Source organism: Budorcas taxicolor, chromosome 11 (genome assembly GCF_023091745.1).
Source record: "Budorcas taxicolor isolate Tak-1 chromosome 11, Takin1.1, whole genome shotgun sequence".
NCBI lineage: Eukaryota > Metazoa > Chordata > Mammalia > Artiodactyla > Bovidae > Budorcas > Budorcas taxicolor.
The window spans coordinates 86,611,960-86,637,997 of NC_068920.1; the positions used below are offsets into that span (position 1 = coordinate 86,611,960).

A 26,038-nucleotide genomic window follows, 5' to 3' on the forward strand; every position below is an offset into this window, starting at 1 on the left:
TTTGGTCCCAGTAGACCCTTAACAGAATCTTCTTTCCATTCCATTGTGAATTGGGTTCCTCAGACTCTTTTGAATGAACCATTAGGATTGTCTCAAAAGTGATTTATCAGAGTTGGGTCATGCAGTTCAGAATGAAATTATAAACTCCAAACTTCAAACTCAAGTGTTTTGGGGATGAGTGGGTAAATTAATTCTTTTAGGGTATTGCAATCACATTTGTTTGGCTATTCTCTTTTTCCCCTCACCTAGCCCCTTAACATAGTAAAATTAAATTTCACAAATGTGGCTCAAGATTTGGCAGTGACTCTAGTTTATATTATATTGTGCCACACTCAACCATCTCTCCCCCTCACTTTTTTTCCACTCCATGTATTTGCCTCAGAGCAGAGGGTTCAAGAATAAATGTATTACCAAAATGAAGAAAACAAGACTTTGAACTTCAGAGTAAAGGACTGTAAAGTGGCCAACAGTCTGATTACCAGTCAGGCTTCTAGATGGTTTATTAATGAAGCAATGCATTCTCCACAAGGGGAAAGCAATGCCATTAGTGTTTTACTCTAGGCGCGGAAGTTCCTGTTAAAGGGAAAGTAAATGCATAGCATGCACCCTGTCAGAAACTAATTTTATTGTTAACAATGAGTTGAGTATTCTTGTAGTGATGAGAAAATATTCCAGCCTTCATTGCCTTCCACAAATACGTTGCTGGAAGTAAACAAGGTGTGCTATTTCAGTACCAGTTTAGCAATACCTCGGCTCTATTATCAGCAACACACACAGTTGGTTTATGGCGGAAGGCAAGCCACTCTTGTCTGCGAATAAGCATCAGGCTGACTGTGCAGCATGATAATTGCTCTGCCTTCACTTCCTTTGGCACCTACTGATCTCTGCTAAGTGGTTAGTAAAACATTTTTGTGGGAATGTCAAGCACTTTGAAAAATTTGAAGGATTTCGTTTTCGATTGTTCTTTTTCTTATGTGTAAGTTTGAGGAAAGTTCATGCAAAGCCATTCCACCACTGCCATTGCTCCTAGGAAGTGTCTTAAATAGTAGGGTGCCAGGGTGTCTGTGCTTGGCATCTTTTAATCAATTGTGTTTTCTTTTGCGTTATATTGTGAGATGGGCTGGTTGTGTTGGGATATCAACTGACTGACTTCAAATGGATGGCAAATTCACTAAAGTGAAAATGATTGTGATAGTTCCCTCATTTCCCCCTGCAGTGTATGTAAAACTGACTTTTAAAGTGTTTAGTGGATAATGGATCATGTAAGGTCAGTACTAGCCATGGCGGCCACGGCTATTATTTTCTCTTTTCATGGGAGGGTGCTCAGCAAAATGAGATTGTCACACTCTTTTTTTGAGAGGACAGCGACAGACAGTTAAAAGCCTCTTCACGTAAGGATGTTATTTCATAAAGACACCAGCACTGGATTATCCCCTTCACTTTAAACTTCTGCCAGCTTGTACAAAGAGATAAAACAAAATAGCCCGGTCCCAGGGGTGGGGAAGTGCTGGCCAGCTCAGCCTGGGTCCGCAGGCTTTCATTTTGATTAGTCACATGTGAGGAAAATTCACTTAGGCTGAGAGGTAAATTTAATACCAGTTATGCCCATGCTGGTCACATCACAACCATTTTCACATGATGCCACTTAATTCCCTAAGAAGCAGAAAGGTAAATCGGTGGCTGGCCAGCAAAGGTGTCACAATGCATTAAGACCAGGACTCGCTGCAGGGGATAATGGTTCTGATTGCTGTTGACTCATGTCTCCACCAACTGCCTCATGTAAAATAAGTGACATTTAAAAGACATCAAGATGTGAGAAGAGGTAAGGGAGAGAAAAAGAAAGAGAGAGTAGGATAAAAAGTATGCGCTTCTAAACTTGCCACCTGAATGTGCAGTTTCTCTTCCACCCTAAGTGGTAGGAAATGATAACTCGACATGCCATGGGTGACCTGCACTAAGCTTTTAACTTCCTGTCTTGTGTTTTTAGAGAAAAATCTGTAAAATTGCTTCTGGGAACTGCTCCAACATGTTATCATTTATTTCCAATTTAATTTTTTTTTAGTTTTATTCTTTTGCCTTCACATATCAGTCTATTCATCTCTTTAAAAGCTTGAGGCTGAATCAAGTTAGGCAGTGGTAGACAACAAGAGGCAGTCTACTTTCTGAAGGCCCATTTATGTCTATTTTTATAAAGAGAATCAAATTCCAGTTTACAGTAAGCATATGCTTCAGTTGACATCTGTTTCTAAGACTTGGACGCTTTGTTTGCATAACAGTCACCAATAAATGGCCTTGTTTTAAGTCTGCTCACTGAGTTGTATGTGGGTTGTTCAGCTGGGGATTTTAGTCGCAGCTGATCCCCTACCGCTCATAGCTGATAGGAAGGGGAAAATCCGAGAAGCCCAGTCCTATTTATTAATGCAGATTTTAACATTCTCAATGAACCACTTATCCACTGTGATTCGGCAACCAAATCCTTATTTGCTCAGGGAGGGGAGGGGGTGTTCTTCAAAGTGCTGAATTAAAGCTTACCAGTTTTTTTTTTTTTGGAGGCAGAGGGGATGGGGAGGAGGGAGAGAAAACAAGGCCCTTTCTTTAGCCAGTCTCCTTCAATTCAAAGTACAGTGAGAGTGAATCTTTAAACAGGACATCATAAACCAAGCTTATGGTTCCTGAATTTATTGTTAGCTAAGAATATCAAAGATCTAAATGTGGGCCTTTTTTTCAAAGTCTTGATGCTTTTTCAATACCGCTTAAATGTCAATTTAGAGTTTGATGGAACTAAGCTGTGTATTCTTCATTCATCTAATTCTGTTTCATTTTAAGCATACCTGATTCCACATGCATGGGAAACAGCCACAATATTCAAATATTTTAAGATGTCCATGTGACTATCTTTAGGATCATTAGTGCTAATTAAAGAAGTTCCTACTTGTGTTAAGCTGCTTCAAAAACAAAGCTAATCCACAGTCTCCATAAATCTGCCCTTTTTCACCCTTCCTCCTGAAAGGCATGCCAGCAGTTAAAATATGAAAAGTCTTAAGGGTGGCATCTATGCGCCCCAGAAAGTAAACCTGATGAATAGAGTGTTTTACTTGAATTCTCATATTTCTGTAGAGGAAATCTGACTTTTGTATATTTCAAAATAGAGTATTCACTGACTTTTAAGATACTGAACTTTTTCTCCTGAGTTATTGTATAATATTCAGTAATCATTTATGAAATGTGTGTAACATTTTTCAAGAGGATTTACATATCAACTTTTCCTAGTGGAATCAACAACAGTAGAATGAAATGTATCTACTCCATTTACTCTTACCCAGTGCTCCTACTTTCTTTTTCCCTTTAATTTTTATATATGGTAAAAATTTCATTGAAGAGAGATTTTAGATGACAGGACTGTAATTTTAAACCCAATAGAAGAGGTGTAAGCAATTTGAGCTTAGCTGAAGCATAATCTTAGGTTGTCAAGAAGAAACCCATTCTCCCTATGCTAATCAATCAGTGTATCAACCAACCAATCATCTCTTCAGCTTAGCATATATCCTAAGGTTTGATATATCTATTAACCGCCCATCATGCAGCTGGGCTCTGGATGATGAGATTCCTCCTATCTTGGCATTTGGCGGCCGAGGACTGAGCTATCACAGCCTCAGATAAATACCAAAGTGGAGATTTCAATCCTGTCCCTGAGTGCAGAGACAATCCAGAAACGTTGAAAATATTCTTAGAAGAGAATACACAAGAAAATTACATTTCTCAATGCTGTGTTGTGTGTAGAAATTGTATACATTACATGATTTCCCTTCCCTGGACACAGCAAAATAAAAACACTTTTATTATGATTAGAATGCCGGTAATCAAAAGAACGGTTGGAATCTGCCATAAACAGATTAATTGCAAGATGAATTACATGTAGACATTTAAATAAGTAAGAATAGTGACCAATTAGTTGATAAATTTCCTGAAAACAAATAGAAGCTCAAGTTTATAAAGCAAGGCACATAATTGTTGTAATTCCAGGGAAACGGGTTATGGGTTTCCAAAGACTGTACGTTGCTTCCTGGTCTCAGTTCAGAGGTTCTGATATGAGATGAGCTGCGACTGAATGTGTCTACAGCCTATTCCACCAGTTGTGGAGTGAAGACAGTGAGTGTTTCCATAAAACTGCTGATTGAGAAAGAGAAACCGAAAGGACTTTTACTGAACATGAAGTGTCTCTGAATGTGTGCAAATTGAAATGAGTGGGATTCATTTCTTCAAGCATTGATTTCCACCTGGAAGATGAAAATCTTTTCACAGAAGGCAGGTTCAAATCATGTCTTTCCTACACTGTTGTTCAAGTCTCTTACTCTGAGAAGAGAAGCACAGTGAGGTATTAGGAATTGTAGTTCCAACTGAGGCTCAGTCAGTAACTAGATAAGCAAGCCCCTTAATTCTGTAGGCCTTACTTCATAAATTGAGATTTCACTGAAGCATCCATGAAAAGTAGTAAGCAATTATTCTCATCATATTTAAACACTATTTCATCTTCTTCCAAAACATTGTTTTTCATGTCAACTGTGGTATGAATTTTGACTTTTACTATAGTATTTACTTAGCCAAAATCTTTTTAGTGCTACTGGGCAGCATAAACCGATGAAAAAGATAGTCCAGCCTCAATACAGCTTTCTGGGTTTGAAGCCATGTTTTTCAATCATTTGTTGAGGGTAGGACCAACAGAAGCATGATGGGGTTCACGATAACATGAACTCTTTGCTGCTGGAGAGAGAAGGAAATTTCTTTTCCGTCCTGAGAAGTCCAGCATGAGTCCATACAGAGACCATGATGACTTCTCTGCTCTCAACAACTTAGCCTGTGCACTTTGATCTCAACTTAAGAACACTCCTGTGTCCTGGTGTGAAAGGGCCTGTAACAAAATAACAGCTCTAGAATTTCTGTATTTTTCTCAACAGAAAGATAACCGTGGTATCAAGTACAGAGCAACAGTTTGGTTTGAATAGCATATTTTGAAGGCCCTGCTCAAGGAGTTGTGATTCTCAGAGAAAACACTGTACTATATGGGTTAAGGTTATAAATTTTATCATAGCAAAGGGAAGCCCCCGCCCCCCCCCCCAAAAAAAAAAGGCAACACAGAGAATCATTTTCTGTATCTAAAGTCACTTAAAGGACCCATTCTGGGACTCGTTCCAGGCTGCTGTGATTAGAGAGCTGCATGTTTGTAGATAGCCACAGATAAACCCCAGATATGAGCACCCATGACACGTGCTCTGCTGAACGAAACGAAAGGATTGATTTAGAGAAAGATGGCCTATTGAATGTGGATTCTTTGTTACTGGCCTGAAAATGTGTAAGCATGCACCTTTCAGGCCCTAGACAGTCTTACTCCCCAGGGCATCTATTCTGTCTTCTGGTGATAATTGTCCTGCCAGCTCTGCAGATTGTGGATATAGATAAGAAAGCCAGCGAGAGTGGATTGAGCACAATTAGAAACTTATCCACACTGGAAATGACCTGTGACTGCATTACCAGGTAGAATCTGGTCCTGAGTAGATACATCATATAAAGCTCAACACACAGATCTTGTAAAAGAAGAGGGGTTTATTTTTCATTGCTGTGAGTTCCAGGTTTAGAATATTTTGCTACTGTTCTGCGTGAATCCAGCATGCCTTCACATAAATCATGTAACCATGCCACAGAGAATAGAGAAACAGTGAGCAGCCTGTCCTCAAGGAGTTCATGTTCAAAGACAACATAAAGAAACAGATCAAAGTATTTTCATGAAAGCTTGAAGGTAGTATCAGCAAAATTTCTTCATCAGAGAAGGATTAATGTTTGCTTTAAAAAATTAAAAGAATTATGAATTTTTAAATAAATGCATAGTAGATAGAAGTATACTTTATTTTTTAAAAAAATATTTATGTATCTATATGGCTGTACCAGATCTTAGTTTTGGCTTGCTGGATCTTCAGTCTTTGTTGAGGCATGTGAGTTCTTTAATTGCGACATGCAGGCTCTTTAGCTGTGGCAGACAATTTCTTAGGTGAGGCATGTGGGATCTAGTTCCCTGACTGGGGATGGAACCCGGGCCCCCTGCATTAGGAGCATGTAATCTTAGCCACTGGACCGCCAGGGAAGTCCCTTGAATTCTTTTAAATGGAAAAGGGGAGCTAAAACTACCGAAGAGGAGGAAATAAGATGAGACGAGGATATCAAAGTAAGGTGAGATGAAGAATCAAAGAGGAGGAGGTAAGATGAGCTGGCTAAACGGTCACAAAGAGGTGGACACGACAGAACGACTGAACAATAAAGGGGAAACTGAAGGGAAGGGAGGGAAAAAAGTAATGGACAATGTGAGCGTCGGCACCAGGGCTATGACTGCTCTCTCTGCCCTGTGGGCCCTATCTACAATGCAGGGAAGGAGTTCCTTCAGCTCAGAATGTTTTGGGGCTTGAGAGGGAGTATTCGCCCCAGCGTCAGGCACCAAGGGTTGACTACTGTTTTGGTCAGCTTGTACTGCCCTAACAAAATGCCAAAGACTGGGTGGCTTCTCACAGTTCTATAGGCTGGAAGTCTGAGGTCAGAATGCCAATGTAGTTTCCATTGAGGCTTCTCTTGTGGTGGTCACCATTTTGCCATATCCTCACAAGACCTCATCATTGTGTGAGCACGGGGCAGGATTGGGAGAGCATCCTTTGGAGTCTCTGCTCATAAAGGGGTTAATCTTATCATATCAGGACACCCACCCTTAGGACCTTGTAATTACCTCCTTGTGGGCTCTACCTCCAAATATAATTGCCTCGGAGGTTAGGGTTTCAACATATGAATTTGATAAATGCAGTTCAGTCCATGGGAACCACCAACTGTAGCAGAAAGAATCTCCTCAAAGGTGTCTTGCCAACAAACTGCTGAAGAGACATGTGTGTGTGTGTGCGCACGCTCAGTCATGTCTGACTCTTTGCGATCCATGGATTGCATGTAGCCCACCACACTCCTCTGTCCATGGGATTTCACAGGCAAGAATACTGAACGGGTTGGCATTTCCTCCTCCAGGGGACCATCCTGACCCAGGGATTGAACCCGCGTCTCTTGCATCACCTGTACTGGCAGGCGGATTCTTTACCACTGCGCCACCTGGAAAGTCCATTAACTAGTACATAACCCATGGTTTTCTGGAAGCATTGTGCCCAGCCATTAAGCAGCAGAGCCAAGGGAAGGAGAAAGCAGGCATAGAGTGGAAAGGGTACACAGTGAATGCTTTATAAACACTGAATGGGTGAAAAAATAATGACCTCTGACTTCTTTATGGTTCTTAACTCATGCTGCCACAGATTGGTTATAAGGTCCATATCACACTGTGATATGAAAGTATTAATTGAATAGGGGCAATCAGAATTTCTATGTGAATAATGACCTAGAAAATAATACTCTGCCCATTTAACAATAGAATGGGGAGCCAAGGCTTCACTTGGCAACACAGTTCTCTTGATGGGGTCAGATATTATTTTAAACCCTGGGGTATATACATTTTATGTCCTGTTTTAGCTCTTAAAGCTGATGTGAATTTCTTTACAGTCACTTAAGAGGAAGGAAGAGAATTAAGGGAGGAAAAATAAGTAAGTTGCAAGTATTGTTCTTTTGGTTTCGTTTGTGACCTTCTGACAGATACCTTCATCAATGCTCATCTTGAATAGTAACTATTCCATTAAAAACAAACCAGTAAATTTAGTTAATATTAATGTGCCAGTGTCGGTTTCTTGGCTTTGACCAATGTAAGATGTTGACAATGAGAAGAACTGGGTGAAGGGTATCCAGCAACTCCCTGTACCAGTCTTTTCTGTAAATCTACAGTTATTCCAAAATAAAAAGTTTATTTTTAAAACCCAGGTATGTGTGTTTTACAGGGAGCATGTCTGAATAAGAAACCCCTTAGCTCTTTTATGGGAGCATTTTCTCAGTGTTTCTCCAGATGAGTGCTCATTTAAATTTGATATCCTGAGAAGCTGATGGCTCACCCTGCGTTCATGTGGGCCATTTAGACAGGTCCCTGGTTGACCATGCTGAGATGCTCTCCTGTCTGATACTGAATCAGAGAAAGGAGGATTTAGGATTATCTGACTTTGGGGAATGCCACTGAGCAGTAAAATAAAATAAAATAAAATCATCTCTTTGCATTGTTTACCAGCCAAAGCATACTGTATCACACTGTAAGTTGCTTTCAAGCTTGTGTTTTCTATTAGGCTTACCATGTGGTGTATCATGTGAAAGTGTCTAATGGTTACTGTGAAATTAGAGGCTGTCCAAACAAAATTTAAAATCCTAAAACTTTCACTCCCAAGTGTGATAATTCTTAGCTATGCTAGTAAACCGTTTGACATGTGTGGAAACATAATTCAATTTTTTTTACATCAGATTGTCTTTTTTTAAAGGTGTGTCTAACAAAATGTGTGACTATATAATAGAGGAGACAGTATTTGATTTTTAATTTGTATGTTTAGTTTCTGCCATGTTCTAGGTCCATTTGCATGTTTGAAAAATAACAAGGTAATAGAAAAAATGCTTATGTGAATCCCTGTGCTAACTGCATTGTTTTGCTTATATTTTTGTGTTCCATCTTTTCCCCTGAAGAGTGAACTTGTTGAAAGTAGGAAATGTGGTCTCAGTATCTAGCCCAAGACAGTAAATAGTGAGGATTCAGTAAATATTTGTTTGAATGGATAATTGAATAAAATCACATTTAAATGAATTCCACCTTGAAGGGAACCAAATAACTGCCTCTTGGCTTACTCTCGTCACAGCCCTTGTTTTAGGATGGCCTCACAGTTTAGACTGGTTTTTATCACTGCTATCATTCAGCTATATATACTACCATTTCAAATCTGTAAAAAGTGTTTTAAAAAAAGAGAAACTGTTCATGTTTCAAGACCTATTAGAATGCATTTTCAAATATGTCAGACACATCTTTGTTAAAATTAAACCAGGGATTGGTTTTGAGCGAATAGCCCTATATCCTTACAGATGCTGTGGATGGATGCATCTAAGCTGCTTATTATATTGATGGGTTTTGCTGCTCTGCAGCAAATGAAAACAGGCAGCTGCTTCCTCCATCAAAGCAAAAAGCAGCCTGAGTTTTTATTAACCGAGTGTTCATTTCTTCTATTGCCAAAATTCTTACACAAAACAAAAGAGCAGTTTTAGCACATTATTGCTTAACTAGACATGAACAACTGACAGCAAGTGATAAGCCTGTCTGCTTTTCACAACTGGTAATCATTTTTGGAATAGATGTTTTAATATAGTTGAATATAAATTTTGTAATTTACATCTACAATGGTACGTAAATTTATAGATCCAGTTTGTTGCAGGAAAATGAAGGCTATAATCACAAAAGGCTTCTCCTGGTGTTGTTTAATTTTTAATGACTATTTGAAAACTGGGGAAGGAAAATGAAATCAAATTCATTTCTTTAAAAAAAATACAAAAAGGTGTTAAAGACAATCATACAGGTTGGTTGAAGCCATTTGTAGATGGCCCCGACAGAGCAAGACCCCAGTGTTTACAGCCAGGACGTGCTTCGCACTCCATTTCCACATTAGTTGCAGTGAGCCGCCTGAGCTCATGCACCAGCAGAAATTTCTGGAGAGCAGACCATCATGTTTCCTTCATATCAATGAATAATGATGAGCAGGGAGACAGGAAGGACAGGGCCTTGGCCATTTTGCACAGCTGAGATCCCCAGCCAACTCTCATACTATTTCATTTGTTTTTGTTTTTTTCAGTTACCTGAACATTATACATTTACTTGCAGATAGAATAGCAGAGAGGGGTTTATTTAAAGTGAATTTAGGCTGTACCTCAACAACACTGTTGCCTTATTTATCAAGTCAATTTGCTGAATGGTGTGTTAACCTTTTGGAACTTGCTAAAGGCAATTCCTGCTATAAGAAGGGGACATAGTCCTCTTCATTCTCCTTCCTAAGAGGGGGAATTTGGAACGGAGGCTGTTTTGAAATGCTGGGATGTGTGTCTTCCAAACAACACTGCTAAATAAACAAGTTATGTTGCCTAACTAGCCTAATGCCAGGGCCATTTAATAAATGTACATTGTGGCTTTGGCATCTGTGGCACACATCTCCTAAATACCATTTTCCCTCCAGGGGGCACTTTCATAAATGCACAGAGCATGCACTCCACATGGAACACAAGGCTTTCAATTTGTTTGGAATTCAGTCACAGTGTTTACTGAGAAGTGAGATAAAGCTGGACCCAAAAAAGCAGGAAGCTACTATAGAAATGAGAGTCACAGATCATAGGTATCTCAGGAAGGAGCACACCCTACTTACTTACCTTTAGCGTGCCACGTAACAAGGGGGTGTCTGTGTGGGTGAAGTGGTTAGATACCTAAGATAAGGAACACTAAAAATTATTTCTAATACTTTCCTCTTCGCTCCACTCTATTTGACACATTATGGCTCTTATGATGGTCCAAGACACAACACATTCCTATTTTTAAAAGGGTGATTCCACCCTGAGAACCCTGAGCATCTTGGGGAAGGATGTTATTTGGAGTAAAACTGGCGGTGAAAGTTTTCGCTCTTTTTTGGGGGGGGTTGGGGGGGGGGGGGTCTGTGAGAAGGATGTACTCTTTCAAGGAGCGCCCAGGGGGTGTTTCCCTGCTGATAGGAGCTCTCTGGTCTGATTTTCTGGGTCTACCTTTCCGGAAATGACTGTTCTCACTTTCTGACATCCTCTCTGACCAATGGAGATGTAGCATTTACTCGCCTAGAGAGCTCCTGCTGGGAGGTGTTCTGCTACCTGTGCTTTGAGACCTCAGGAGGATTTTTTCTGCCCCAAAGATAGTTATTCTGAGGAAGAGGAAATATGTTTGAGGGGAAAACACAGCATATATCTGAGAACAATGCTCAGTACTGGAAAAGGAACAGTTGGACTTGAGAAAGTTGCCTGTTATTTATATGCTGGATTAAGTAAATAAAAAGCTGTCACAACTAGAATATATAGATGTAGAGTAGTTCTTTTCTGAAGCTGTGAGATTTAATTAACAAATGCAGTTCTAATTCAGTAAAAGTGGACGTGTGGTGAAGACTTGATCTCTAAGATGATTTTGAATGCTTTCTAAAATCCTTTGAATCCTTTCTTGGATTATAGTACAAGTAAAACATTTTAACCAGCCCAACTTTAACCTAAAATGCTGTAAACTAAAGCTCACTGACAATTTTATAGCTTTTGTTTGGAGATGCACAAATGCCATGATCTATAGCTATTGGATTTGAAGATGGAAGAGTCCTCAAAATCAATTTGACCCTTCCAATTTGTTCTTTTTTTAAAAAAATTATTTTGTTTTTTGACTGCACTGGGTCTTCATTGCAGTGCACAGGCTTCTTGAGTTGCAGCACATGGGCTTTCTAGTTACGCTGCGTGGGCTTAGTTGCACCACAGCATGTGAGATCTTAGTTCCCTGACCAGGGATCTAACCTGTGTCCCTTGCATTGGAAGGTGGACTCTTAACTGGACCACTAAGAAAGTCCCAGACCCTTCCAATTCATTCTTGAAACTAGAGCCCTGAATATTCATTCAAAGGACTGATGCTGAAGCGCCAATACTTTGGCCAACTGATGTGAAGAGCTGACTCATTAGAAAAGACCCTGATGCTGGGAAAGATTGAAGGCAGGAGGAGAAGGGGATGACAGAGGATGAGATGGTTGGATGGCATCGCTGACTAAATGGACATGAGTTTGAGCAAGCTCCAGGAGATGGTGAATGACAGAGAAGCCTGGCATGCTACAGTCTATGGAGTCTCAAAGAGCCAGACACAACTAAGCGTCTGAACAACAAAGAGCCCAAATATGATTTGTCCAAAGTCCCAAAATTAGTTGTTAACTGAGCCATGAGAACTAGAAACTAGTTCTTTTGATTGCTGAGCCAGTCACCAGGGTTGAGGCAGTTAGTGTAATGATTAAAAGAGTGGACTTTAGAAACTGAGTAGGTGGGCTCAAATCCTTACTATGCCATTTAAACTTTCTGTGCTTTGGTGTACCTTGATGTGCCGCTTAGCTGGCCATAATGATGGTGCATATCTTATAAGGTTGGTTTAAGTATTAAATGAGATAATACATATAAAGTACACAGCTCAGCATTTGCCTGGTAGAAAGTATTCAAAAAGTGATATTAACAACAGCAGCAACAAACACTAATTGCACTTACTTGGTACTCTTATAGTATTATTCAATCTTCATGTTACCAAAATCCAAGCTCCTACTGCTGGTCACACAACAGGCCAATAAATTGAGAGACAAGTTGTTGGGGGAAGGAATTGCAACTTTATTTAGAAAGCTAACAAGCAGCCAGAGAAGATGGTGAACTAGGATTCCAAAGAACCATCTTACTTGACTTAGAATTCTGTCTTCCTTTATACTAAAAGGGGAGGAGGTGTGGTTGGTTGTTGCAAGCTTCTTGGTGTCTAAATCCTTTGTTCTTGCAGCTGTCCAGGTAGGTTAGGTCATCATGTTCCTGCCTTGGAAGAAAAGTTATGACCAACCTAGACAGTATATTCAAAAGCAGAGACATTACTTTACCGACTAAGGTCCGTCTAGTCAAGGCTATGGTTTTTCCAGTGGTCATGTATGGATGTGAGAGTTGCACTGTGAAGAAGGCTGAGCGCCGAAGAATTGATGCCTTTGAACTGTGGTGTTGGAGAAGACTCTTGAGGGTCCCTTGGACTGCAAGGAGATCCAACCAGTCTATTCTGAAGGAGATCAACCCTGGGATTTCTTTGGAAGGACTGATGCTAAAGCTGAAGCTCCAGTACTTTGGACACTTCACGCGAAGAATTGACTCATTGGAAAAGACTCTGATGCTGGGAGAGATTGGGGGCGGGAGGAGAAGGGGACGACCCAGGATGAGATGGCTGGATGGCATCACGGACTCGATGGACGTGAGTCTGCGTGAACTCCGGGAGATGGTGATGGACAGGGAGGCCTGGCGTGCTGTAATTCATGGGGTCGCAAAGAGTCGGACACGACTGAGCGACTGAACTGAACTGAAACCTCCGACAGGACAAATGTTTTCCTCTGCAATTTTTTATTTCTATATGAATGGGAAAGAGTTATATTTTTAAAAATCAGAGCCTTGAAGATAGGTTATACTGTTTATTTCAGGCTATAGGCAACATTTTTAACTTGTAGCAAAAGCAATAAAATACAAAGTTTAAAGTAAAAGAAACAGATCCAATTTGGAGTCAGATTTATTCTTCCCTATTACACTCTCATCTCTACTTACAGTGTAGATGGTATTATTACTACCAGATAAGGAGATGATGCAAGAAGAGCTTAAGTGACTTGCTAAGGTCGCAAAGCTAATAAGCCTCAGAGCTGTCTTCCAAGTTCCTTACTGTCTGAACCACTGGAACCGTGGCTGTGGCTGCAGCTGCAGTGTGTTCCTTTTTCTCAGTGGTGCTTCAGCGTCTTCCTGGTCCTGTCTCCATTTCTCATCTGTCACTTAGTTGATTTCGCAGCATCCACACAGAGTTGGACATGACTGAAGTGACTTAGCAGCAGCAGCAGCTCTAAAACTGACCATCAGACTGAAGGCTGAGGTCTGGGGAATGAGCACCAAAGACTCTTTTCCTCTCCCTGCTTCAGATTCATGCTGGAGCTGGGGCTCCTTTCAGCTTTCCCTTATTTCATAATCATCAAATTAATAGGTATCTGAATTAAAATTTAAGTTTTAAAATGTAATGCATTGCTCATAAAATCACACCCATAAACCAACCCAGTTTGTAGTCCTAGAAGAATATATTGTTGAAATACCTGGGCAATTCTTTGTGTCCCTTCACTTCCACATGCTCATTATCTATATCAGTTGGCTTCCCTGGAACAGAAGAAAACTGCAAAAAAATTCATTTGGCCCTTGATTTTGCAATCTAGTGGAAGGCAGTATAGCACAGAGGTTAAGAATAACGGCTTTAGAATCAGATTGCTGCTGCTGCTAAGTCACTTCAGTCGTGTCCGACTCTGTGCAACCCCATAGATGGCAGCCCACCAGGCTCCTGCATCCCTGGGATTCTCTAGGCAAGAACACTGGAGTGGGTTGCCATTTCCTTCTCCAATGCATGAAAGTGAAAAGTGAGAGTGAAGTTGCTCAGTCATGTCCGACCCTCAGCAACCCCATGGACTGCAGCCTTCCAGGCTCCTCCATCCATGGGATTTTCCAGGCAAGGGTACTGGAGTGGGATGCCATTGCCTTCTCCATTAGAATCAGATTACCTGGATTCAAATTCCAACTCAATGACAAAATATCTGCCTAATTTGGGGGAAGATTTCTTAACCTCTCAGTGCCTCAATTTTCTCATCTACCTTGTGCCTGGCCAGCAGTCAGCCTTCAACAAACATTAGAACATCACAGAGCAAGCTTCCACCCACTCACTGTACAGGGCTACACTGGACATTCCATTTCACCAAGATGTACTCATATTCTCTGTGATCTGACTCCATACACACAGGCAGGCTGTGCTTCATAGTTACTGTTCAGAGCAAGTCTGTTAATGGGCCAGAGCAGAAGGACAAGTATAGAACAAGCATTGTCTCTCTCTCGCGCGCGCTCTCTCTCTATATATATGTATATATATATATGATATTCTATATATATATGGTATTCTTGCTTATGATTGATTTTCAAAGTTCCCTTAGCTGGGACAGATATTTCCAGAGTTCAGTTTTGGTTTGATTTTGTAGGCTGTCCATTAGGAATAATAATCTCCCTGAAAGTATCATAAACATATAATCAAGATTGATAAAATTTCCTGGATAGACAAAAGTCAAAATAATAACAAAGGCAAGAGCAGCAACAACAATAGCTAACATTATTTTAAAAATTATTATCTCCCAGGCACTGTTCTAAGTGCCTTACAGGTATTATCTCACTTATTCCTCACAACAATGGTATGAAGAGGAACTGTTTTTGCTTGTACTTCACAAATGAGAAAACTGAGGCATTACCCAACAATGCTGTCTAAAGTGGCAACACCCCGACCCCTATAGTTATTTTCTATTTCATTAATATTTTGTTTTTTTTCACAACATTTATTACTATCTAGAACTACTTTGTTTATTGCCTCTATTAAAGCTATTTGGTCAAGGACTTTGTTTTAATCACTGCTATCTCTCCACCTCCTAGAATTGGCCTTGCTTAGTCGCTCAGTCATGTCTGACTCTTTGCAACCCTTTAGGCTGTAACCCTCCAGGCTCCTCTGTCAATGGGGTTTTCAGACAAGAATACTGGAGTGGGGTGCCATTTCCTCCTCCAGCAGATCTTCCTGACCCAGGCATCAAACCCACGTCTTCCGTATCTCCTGTATTGCCGGTGGATTCTTTACCTGCTGAGGCATCGGGGAAGCCTGACTGCCAGGAATTGTTGAATGAATGAGAGTTAAAAAGTTTAGGTACTTGCCCAAGGTCACACAACCAGTAAGAGCCAGTATTCAAGCTGAACTCGGTATAATTCCAGAGCGTGAGATAAAGTTCTTTATTGTAGCTTTTTATAGCTTGAATCCCCCTCTCTCGCATAATATTACCCAAGCCTAGTATTTTATGAATGAGCATACTAATGCTCAGAAATGCTATATAACTTCCCAGTACCACATAGATTGTTAGTGGTAGACCCAGAATCAGACCCCAGACCCCCAGCTGTGTTTTTGTACAATGAATGCAGATTGAGGAGGAGCTCATATAAAACTGAAGGAAAATCCTGTACGTATCTGGTATACATCATGAGCTCACTTCTTCATGCCATAAACTTAAGTCACACTTGACACTTCCCTCTCTCTTACCACCCCCTTCATCTAATTAACTAATAATCAGTTTGTCAGTATACCTTCTAAATATAGCTCAAATCTTTCCACTTTTCTTCATCTCCACTAACCATCACCCAAACTACCATCAGCACTGACCTAGGTAATTGTGGTAGCCTCCTACCCAGTTACCCTCACCTCCTCTTGCCCCATTTCAGTCTATTTTCTTCAGAGCAGTCAGAATGATCTAAAATGTGAATCTGAGAATACCACTTTGCTGCTTAAAGGTATCATTTACTTTAAGGTGCAATTTAAAATTCTTTTTTAAAGGAGCTTTTAAACAAATTTATTTATTCATTCTCTTGACTGTGCTGGATCTTTGTTGCTACACAGGACTTTTCTCTAGTTACGGCAAGCGGGGGCTACTCTCTAGTTGCGATACACAGGTTTCTCATTGCAGTGGCTTCTCTTATTGTGGGCTCTAGGGCTCATACGCTCCCGTAGTTGCAACTCCCGGACTCTGGAGCACAGGCTCAGTAGTTGTGGCACACAGGCTCAGCTGCTTCATGACATGCGGCATCTTCCTGGACCAGGGATTGAGCCCATGTCTCCTGCACTGGCAGGCAGATTCCCCACCACTGAGCCAGCCACCAGGGAAGCCCACAATTAAAATTCTTAACATGGCCTTTGAGCCTATGAAATCTGGCCCCTGAGCACCCCCTTCAGTCTCATCTTGTCCTGCCTCTTCCTTTCTCACTTAATCTCCAGCTTCTTGGACCCTGTTTCCATTCCTGGAACATCAAACTCTTCTCTTCAAAGCTCTGTTTCATGGTGCTCCCTTTCTGTGGACCATTGCCTCCAGCTCTGGGCCCCTCTTCCTCCTTTTCTTGTCTGTTCATCCTCTGGGTCTCAGCCTGCTTACTATTTCTACAAACAAGTGTCCCCTGATGGACTCCTCGCAGCCTCCCCTCCAACCAGCTTAAGTCCCCTGTGACTGGTTTTCAGAAGCACTCTCTATTTTTCCTACACAGTATTTATTACATTTATAATTAGGCATATTATTTGTGTTATTGTTTGTCTAATAGTTTTCTTCCCGAATGAGACCGAATCTCCAGTGACCATGCTGTATCACTCCCTGCTGATCCACAGGGCCTGAAATATAGTAGATGCCCAATAAATATTTATAGAGCATTCTGTATCTTCTTACAGATTTCCACTCTGAGTTCAAGACAAAGCAGAAATGCTTAAGTAAAAGGAGACAGAGCATAAACACTGAAAACAGTCCAAGAGGTTTACCTACCCATTCCAGCATGAGCAGCTTTTCATTTTAGTAACATCCACTGGCGGGTTTCTTCTTCCAGAAGAGTCAGTGGTCTAGCTAAGGATGTGCTGGCCTCTCCATTTGAGTCTCAGGTTTGAGAGAGGCCTTGATTGTGACTCCTGCATGACAGGCATGATCACTTAGTTGGGGGAAGGTAGAGAGCTGCTGCTTGCTTTCCAGACATCAGCAGATCACAGAAGAGCCACGTCTCTGCTCCAAGAGCTAGGTGTGTTGTCATCATGGGGCAAGTACAAGCTGTTAGAGTCAGAAGAGGAGTCAGCAGTGTTGCCCGTTGGCTACTGTGTGTCAGAGTCCCAGGACTTGTTTCTAACACGTGAACTCCGGGAGTTGGTGATGGACAGGGAGGCCTGGCGTGCTGCGATTCATGGGGTCGCAAAGAGTCGGACACGACTGAGCGACTGAACTGAACTGAACTGAACTGATGGGAAAGCAAAAAGCTCTAGAATGGAAGTAATCTAGAAAGACCCATGTTTGGCTAAAGGCTCATGTCTCTTAATATCTACAGACAGTTAATTTTAGAATTTGTTCAGCCTTTAGGTTAATAACAGATGTGTTTCTTTCTAAATTAACCACAAAACTTGACATTTAAAGTAATTCTAGGGCTTCCCTGGTGGTCGAGTGGTTAAGAATCTGCTTCCCGATGCAGGGGACATGGTTACGATCCCTGCTCTGGGAAGACCCCACATGCCACAGACAACTAAGCCCCTGTGCCACAGCTGCTGAGCCCGCGATCCAGAGCCTACCAGCCACAACTGCTGAGCCCAAGCGCTGCAGCTACTGAAGCCCTCACTTGCCTGGAGCCCGGACTCCACAACAAGAGAAGTCATCACAGTGAGAAGCCCACACACTGCAACGAAGAGCAGCCCCTGCTCACTGCAACTAGAGAAAACCCAGGTGTAGCTCCAAAGCCCCACTCTAGCCCAAAAATACAATCTTTACAAATTCATAAAATAATTCTAAACTAGCTACTTCACAGATGACAAAAAGCTGGTTACATACATCAAATGGATCACATCACCAACTTTCCGCTTCATCACATGTAAAAGAAATCTCGTACTCATTAGCGATCACCCCTCATTTATTCCAGACATCTAACATAAATGGAAAAATAGAATATGTAGTCCTTTGTGTCTGGCTTCTTTCTCTTAGCATGATAATGTTCGTGTTCTATCCATGTTGTAACATGAATCAGCACTTTATTTCCTTATATTGCCAAAAAATTGTCTATTACATGGATATACCACATTTTATTTAGCCATTCATTAGTTGATAGACATTTGGGTCGTTTCCACTTTCTAGCTGTTATGAATAATGCTACTGTGAACTTTTGTGTACAAATTCTTGTGTGGACATTTTTTTCTTTTCTCCTGGATATATACCTAGGAGTGGAATTGCTGGGTTATATAGTAACTCTACATTTAACTTTTTGATAAACTGCTAGGCTGTTTTCCAAAATGGCTGAACCATTTTACATCGTTTCCCCACAACCTCACCAACATTTGTTATTGTCTGACTTTTTCAATATAGCCATCCTAGAAGGGGGTGAAGTGCTATTCCATTGTGGTTTTGATCTGTACTGAGATAACCTAAAAGTCTAACAAATAAGCAAAAATTAAAATCTCTGTCCTGTCAAGGTTTTGAGGAAATAAACACTTTTATTAGAGCTGTAGCTTGATACAGTTTTTGGAGGGGCAGTTTGATATATCAGAATGTGAGATGTACTTGACTTTTGAACAGATTTTCTATTTCTGGGTATTTGACCTAAGAAGAAAAAAATTATATATTGGGGGGAAAATGTGTCTTTATTGTACCACTGTTTATAATATCATAATATCAAAAACTTAGAAATTAACTGAAATGTCTATCGAAAGGAAACTGGTTAAATAAACTATGAAGCAAACATAAAATATTTAGGCAGTCATTAAAAATGATGCGGGTATAGTGTATTTTTATTGTCATGGCAATCTATCCACCACATACTGAGTGGGGCAAAATGAGATTATTGAATACCTCCCTGAGAAGATCCCACTTGTGTAAAATGTCTTCATGCCTAGAGAGATTTTTTTGGAATGGTGTCCAAAATGTTAACAGTGATTATATACTAGTGGTGGAATTTTAGGTGATTTTTAAACTTTATTCTTTGAACTTCTCATATCTAATTTAGTTAAAAATCAACCTCTATAATTTTTAAGAGAAAATTGTAAAACTGTTTTAAAAGACTATGCATTTTAGAAATCACATTTTTGTTCTTAATCAAGGCTTGAATTTTAGTTAAATATTCTTCCCCTATCATTATGTTTTAAATCCTCAAAACCATCTGCTAAAGGCATAAAGAAGTTCATCATTGTGGTGATTATATTCACTTGATGTGGAAAACTGTCTTGCGCTCTTCCTTCAGAGAATTTTGTTATGTGTTTTAATCTTTGTAGAGTTCTTTCTGTATGCCAGGTATTAGGACTTTGGGGTAGTGCCAAAGCTAATGATTAGGATCAGGTCAAAAAAGTTCTCCATGTGTTCTGATTATTAGGATAGTTGTTTGAGGTTCACACTCTCTTCAACTCTTTTATCCCTCTTTGCAGGAGAATAACATTAACAATTTTGTTTTTCTTTGAGCTTGTTATGAGTTAGAAATTGTTTTAAATACATCTCATATACTTTACTCGTTTAATCCTCACAGCAATCCTGTGAGGTTGATATTACAATAATATTATTTTACAGATAAGGAAACTGAGGAACAGAGAGGTTAAGTAACCTATCTAAGGTCACTCAACTAGGAAAGGCAGTGCTGGGGCTGGAGCCCAACTGAGTTTGGTTCCTAAGTACCTGTAGTTGTAACTGCTACACTCCACTGCTTCTCTGACTTCTACCAAATATAACTCCAGACACTTCATGCTGGTTTATTTTGTTTCTCCCTAAAATTGTCATTTTTACCAGAAACGCCTGGGAGACTGAGCTAATAAGAACAGGTGACTGGACTTTTCTGCAACAAATGTTCTAAGAGTTGTTTCTTTGCTATTTATTAATATACGTATATCCATTGATTGTCTTAGCATTTTACTTACCATTTCTTTGACACCATCTTCTTTGAAATACCAAAAGTATAAAGAAAAAAATTAAGAGCACATCTGTCTTCTCTTTAAGCAATTCATATTCATCCATGAAAAACTATTGTCTTCTACATAAATGATTTACAGATGATGATTTTAGGAAATGCTCTTCCACAGAATTTAATGGGTAGGATTATTGTTAAATTGAAAGATTTACAAAGTTGGTGAAACTTACGTTTCTCAATTTTATACTCCAGTTGGATTTTAGTTGAAGAAAGGAAATAATTATGTATATGAAAAACATTAGTATGGAGTCAGACAAGAAAGGTATAATAACCTCAGTGGTTTTATTTGCTCTTGGAAGTGATTTTTGCTGAGTATGAGCTACATATACAGTAGGTCTTCATGATCCTAATGAATTGGCCAACATGAAGATTCATGTGTATAAGAGTAAGATCTACCTGAAATACCATTCAAAATTTAACTTTGGATGTTTATAATTTTGGCTGTTATTGTTTTTGCTGTTTTGTTGTGATTGAAATCTAGTAAAAATTATTTAGGATATTTTCCTGGGGGAAAAGTTGTAATCCAGAAGGAAAGAAATGCATGTGGTATGACGTTACTAGTAATAATTACGGTAGGTAAGTTTGATTCAAGTTGAAATCACTTATACTGAACATTATTTTTTAAAAGGCATTTCTTAAGAGCATGACTACAGAGAGTTTTTACAGAAGAAACTTCTGTTATCAAAGAAGTCTATATCCTCTTGTGTTTTCTAGGCATCTGGCCGGCTGAAGAGGTTTTGGCTTACTACTGCCTCAAGCACAGTAGTATATTCAGGTACTAAGCTGCCCTTAAAAATTTGTTTAGCCCACTATAGGTACTGTGTCTGCATGTTAATGATCACCATGATTACATTCTTCAAATTAAACTGTTAAAAGTATATATAAGAAAGGAAGAAAGAAATGAAGGAAGGAAAGGAGGGGGAAGGTCATGGTGAAAACATGTTGCTTCTGAAAAAGAAATCTGAATTGCCTTTGGGTACTAATATTGCACAGCAAGCTTTTTGCTATGTGTCAAAGGCTTTTGATTTCCACTCAAGGCATTTTATTTCACTTTGATTTTGGGGAAACGAAAGTGAAGCTCCAATCAATCCTTACTGATTGTAAAGGTCAAAAAAAAAAAAAAAAAGACATTCTTTAAAGTTCTGCTAGGAAAGTCACTATGGAATATTTGATAAATAAATACCCCACAGCTATTATTTAAAGATACCATCCCATCCCTTATTTTAAAGGTATTTTATATATCTAACAATATGTACTTGTAAAATATAAATTACTATTACAGATTCATGCTATGGAGAAGAATGTTTTCAACTGTGAATGTGCACTATAGATTAAACCATGGATGGGATTACAAAAAAAGAAAAAACTCCTTTTAAAAAAAAATGCTGAAGATGTTTGGTAGACTTAGAAAATATGGGTTTTTTCATTTCCATTCTCATTTTATAAAAGTCATCCAATATATGCTTCCTTAATAGTCCATTATGATTCCAGACAAGCCATTAGTGATCATTTTAACAATATATACTTACAAGGTCGGGTATGTGTTGTAACAATATGTGTTTACAAGACTGGGTCAATAATATGTAGTTTTTGAAGCTCTGTGGGTCCATATTTACCAACCAGTTTCTAATTGCTTTGAATAACTAAATATACATTATGTGTATTTCAGAATACGAATGTCCTGGCTTGGTTTCTTCTTTTCCCTCTATTCCCACCTCTCCCTCCCTAGATTCTCTCTCTCTTTTTTTTTCCTCCTCTTGCTGAGGAAATAAACTTCCCAAATTGAGAAGAAGAGACAATCTCTTAAGAGTATAAGCATATAAACTAAGAACAGGGAAGTATTGAATTGAGCTTCAAAGCTGCCCTAGAAGTCTGGCATTTGCTCATCTCACTGTGCTCAAGCTTGCCTGGAGCTCCAATCAGCAGGCAGTGGGCCAGAGCAGGAATGTCACACGTTGAGGGCTAATATTTAGGCACAAAGAGGAAGGTAAGTGCGGAGTGCCACCCCAGACTGTCAGTTTTAACTCTGAGCCGCTTTACTTAGGAGCAGTCAAGTCAGAGCCCAGTCATTCCTTGAGCCTGGTTTTGCTGGCTTAACCATATTATGTCCCCGCATTGTTTATTCACTGTGTTGTGTTGGGGTCTATTGTTATTTAAGTGTTAATTGCTAAATGTTCCTTGTGTAATTGTTCTTTATGGGGGCTGTTCAGCTCTCCAAAATACTGCTGTTTGTTTTAGACTTTTTTTTAATTCAAGATTGCATGTATTTGTGTGTGTGTGTTGTGTGTGTCTTTCACTATAATATAGGTATATACACACTCACATATATTCTTCATTTACTTGTCTAACTGTTTTTGAAGGAATGAATGTGGATTAACAGTGTTATCCTTTCCTAACAATTATCTTTCGCTACTCTAGCTAGTTTAGTTCTAAAAGACAGCGCCATTGACAGGGGAAAAAAAGGGAACCTTCTCAGATTTTTCAGCTCAGCGGTGGTAATGTTGCAGTGAACACTAATGAGGGAACCCCCACTGGTTTGCCTGCTTTGTGACTTTTCTATTTCATAATTATTTTTAAAACGCAAAACGACATGAGGTAGCCTCGTCATGTCTCTACAACTTCCTGGTAGCGCCGTTCTTACTGCAGATGGCAATTTGTTCTTGTAACATATATATCTCTCTGCCCATTTTCATCTCATTTGTATGGGTTCTACCATTTCTTTTCTCTCTTTCAGGGACCTTGCTGTGTGTGAGCTAGGGGGTGGCATGACATGCTTGGCTGGGCTCATGGTAGGTCTTTTCTCAATTCCAATCCCATTCAGAGAGAGGAACAAAAGGAAAAATGTTCCAGGGCCTCCAACTGCTGGGTCAGAGAACCGTCAACAGCATCAGCTGCGGTCAAGCTGCCGGGTCTTGAGAGACCTTCTAGATTGACTTACTTTCGGATCATATTGATTTTATGGTTGCCTCGATGAGCAGAAACATTTTACCTCAGTGTAGTCAATATCGCTTGTTGTGACATTCCAGGCCTCGCACAGTCTTTCTTCGCCATAGCAAAAGCATTTTTTTTTCAGATTATAGTCCCATTTGCTAAGATACAGGAATAGCCCGGCAAATCACAGTTGGAGCACCATGATATAGCTGCTAATGTTTTGCCTGCATTATTACACCAACAAACATGATCCAGAGCGCTCAGTAATTAGATTCTTTTGAATTAGATTGGCCATTCAGGAACGTCGTTCCCCATTCTCTGGGTTCTGAGTCATGTATTCAGGAGATATTATGTAGCAGCACAGTGCATTAGACAAGTTTTTATGTCTCTACAAATAAAAGCATATTGTTACACTGATTGGCATTTGACAAACCTGTCGCTCTTACACAATGTGTCAGGGTTACAGCCCAATGTGCGAGCATGTCAAAGCTCACAAAAAAATTACCCTCACAAAGCCATCTGCCTGCAATGCAAAGTTATATGAAGGGCATCAGGCAGTCAGACAGAAGCAAGCTGAAAGGCAGAGTGACAGCCTTGTATGATGGCTCTACTAGATAAACAGAAGCCCACAAATGAAAGCCTCTCAGAATACCATCATCCGCTGTCACAATGCAATTACCGAACAGAATGATAGCAAGATAGAGGCTCCCGCAAATGGAATGATAAAAGTATTGACTGATTTGATTGAATGATTAAAATAATGCAGACATAAAATGAAAAAAGATTGAAGATTGTTACAGAGAAATAGGTGAGGAAGCATGATACTGAAGGCTTGTCACTCCTGTCTTCACTTCTACACAGACAAGCATATTTGCTCATTGTTTGCTGTGCTCCCCCCTTTTTTTTTTCAGGTTGCTATTTCTGCAGATGTCAAAGAAGTTCTGTTAACTGATGGGAATGAAAAGGCCATCAGAAGTATCCTTATTCAGATAGAAAACGGGCTTGTCGTGCTCATTTCTTTTCCTCGGCTGAGTAACAATTGATATAAAGAAAGACAGCATGGGGTATTAAAAGAGATTTCCCCCCATACACATGATAAGTAATTAAGAAAAAGTAGAAATGTATGACATTCATTGCATACGACTATTTTTTTTTTAATTTTGGTGGATTTTTATACTTATTACAGGAGCTTATGGTTTGTGGACCACTCAAAGCAATAAGAACATTTGTTTTGTGATAATTTCCAAGCACTCTTGTCCTTTTATTTTTATTGAAATTTGCCAGGATAAAATAAATGATTTAACATTTATTATATCGGCTGTTGCTTGCAAAAATTAACTTCCAGCTTCAGGTTGCATTACTACCTTTCTTCCGTGTGGACCATGGATTTGTGTACCTACTCTAATTCCTGAGGAGTCCCCTGTATCTCCCCACTGGAAACAGCTATCAGTTTTTCATTATTTCCTTTTATTTAGGATCATAAAAGCTATCTCTTTTTTTTTCTGCTATGCTATTACAATTCAAACCCCATTATATTAGATTATGCTTTACTAATATGTACACAGAGTTCATGAAAATTGAACTGTACTTTTAACTAAAAAAGCAAGCATAATTTGTGGCTACTTTAGCAATCGAGCTGATTTGTTCAGGGGCAGTTAACAGCCTTTAGAAATTGAGAGGAAAGGTGGAGGATATATTTGCTCTGGATTTTTTGGTGTGCTTTCTATTTACATTATGAAAGAGGCAATCTACTTATTTGAATTTTAGGCCCCTAAAATGCCAAAGCAGTGTTGATTTTTGTAAGAGGTAAGCATCTTACCTAGAGCCTATTTTTGAATTTTCTTTTTCTACCTCTGCTATATGATTTTTTGAAAATAAAATTTGCAGCCGCTCTATCAGCCTCCTCACACAGGAGGAAGGAGGTACCAGAAGCACAGAAGCTAATATTGTTCAGCCGCACTTGTGTGCTCTACAGAGCCCCACCCAGCTAATTGCCTGGCAGACTTAAAAAAAAAAAAAAACCAGGAAGGGAAAACAGCCAATCACAATCTTGGCCTTTCACACAAGGGAAAGAGATCACAAAAGGTGCTTCCTTTTTTAAAATGCAGGATTTTAATCATGATCTTCAGACTGTCGCAAGTTTCCCAAAATATTCCTGAAGATGAGCGATGTTGCTTCATTCACTCTGCTTTATTCTGAGTTCTTCCCTGCACTGTATCATTTCACCCTGCTCCTCCTCCATATGTCAGGGAACACAGAAAGCAACAGGAAGTCAGGTATGCTGGCTCAGCCCCAGTGGATGTTTTTTGGGGGGAGAAAATGCAGGATTATTGGGGAAGAGGAGGTCATTTTAACCACAGAAACTTCCAGATTGGGCCCAGCAACCTGAGGTTTTTCTCCAATCAGCAGGTGTCTTATTCAATAGCATTGGAAACCGATTAGAACTTTTATCAAACTATGGGAAGCATCTGTGGTCATTATGTAAATTTAATTGTACTAAAATTACTGTTGAGCTAAACTACAGAGCTTCCAAAGAAGGGAAGCCATGCTATTGTCATTAATTAATGCACCTTTGCTTTAAACAGCAAAGATGCCATGCCAGCTCTTGAAATCAGAGAGGAAATCTCAATTCTGTATTCACTCTGCCGGCCTTTCAAAGAAATGATTGGTACAGCCCCCTCCCAAGAAAATGGATTTTTAACATTTGGTCCTCAGAAGCTCAGCCCTGAGAGTGCTTTATTGTGCTGGGTTTTACAATGGGTTTAATATAGCAGGGTGCCAAAGGGCAGGAGGGGAAGAACTTTACAATGTAGATAAAGTAGGTCCTTTCAGCATGCAGACCAAAACT

General features: G+C 39.7%; 1 protein-coding gene across 1 annotated transcript in view; it reads left to right on the top strand.

The window, feature by feature from the left end:
- Window positions 1–26,038, top strand: part of CAMKMT (calmodulin-lysine N-methyltransferase) — a 420,005-nt gene that overhangs the window by 339,660 nt on the left and 54,307 nt on the right. Inside the window, exons 4-6 of the mRNA XM_052649043.1 lie at window positions 20,974–21,034; window positions 22,994–23,048; window positions 24,102–24,165. Of these exons, the coding sequence (XP_052505003.1) occupies window positions 20,974–21,034; window positions 22,994–23,048; window positions 24,102–24,165 (180 nt within the window). The remainder of the gene's footprint in view (window positions 1–20,973; window positions 21,035–22,993; window positions 23,049–24,101; window positions 24,166–26,038) is intronic.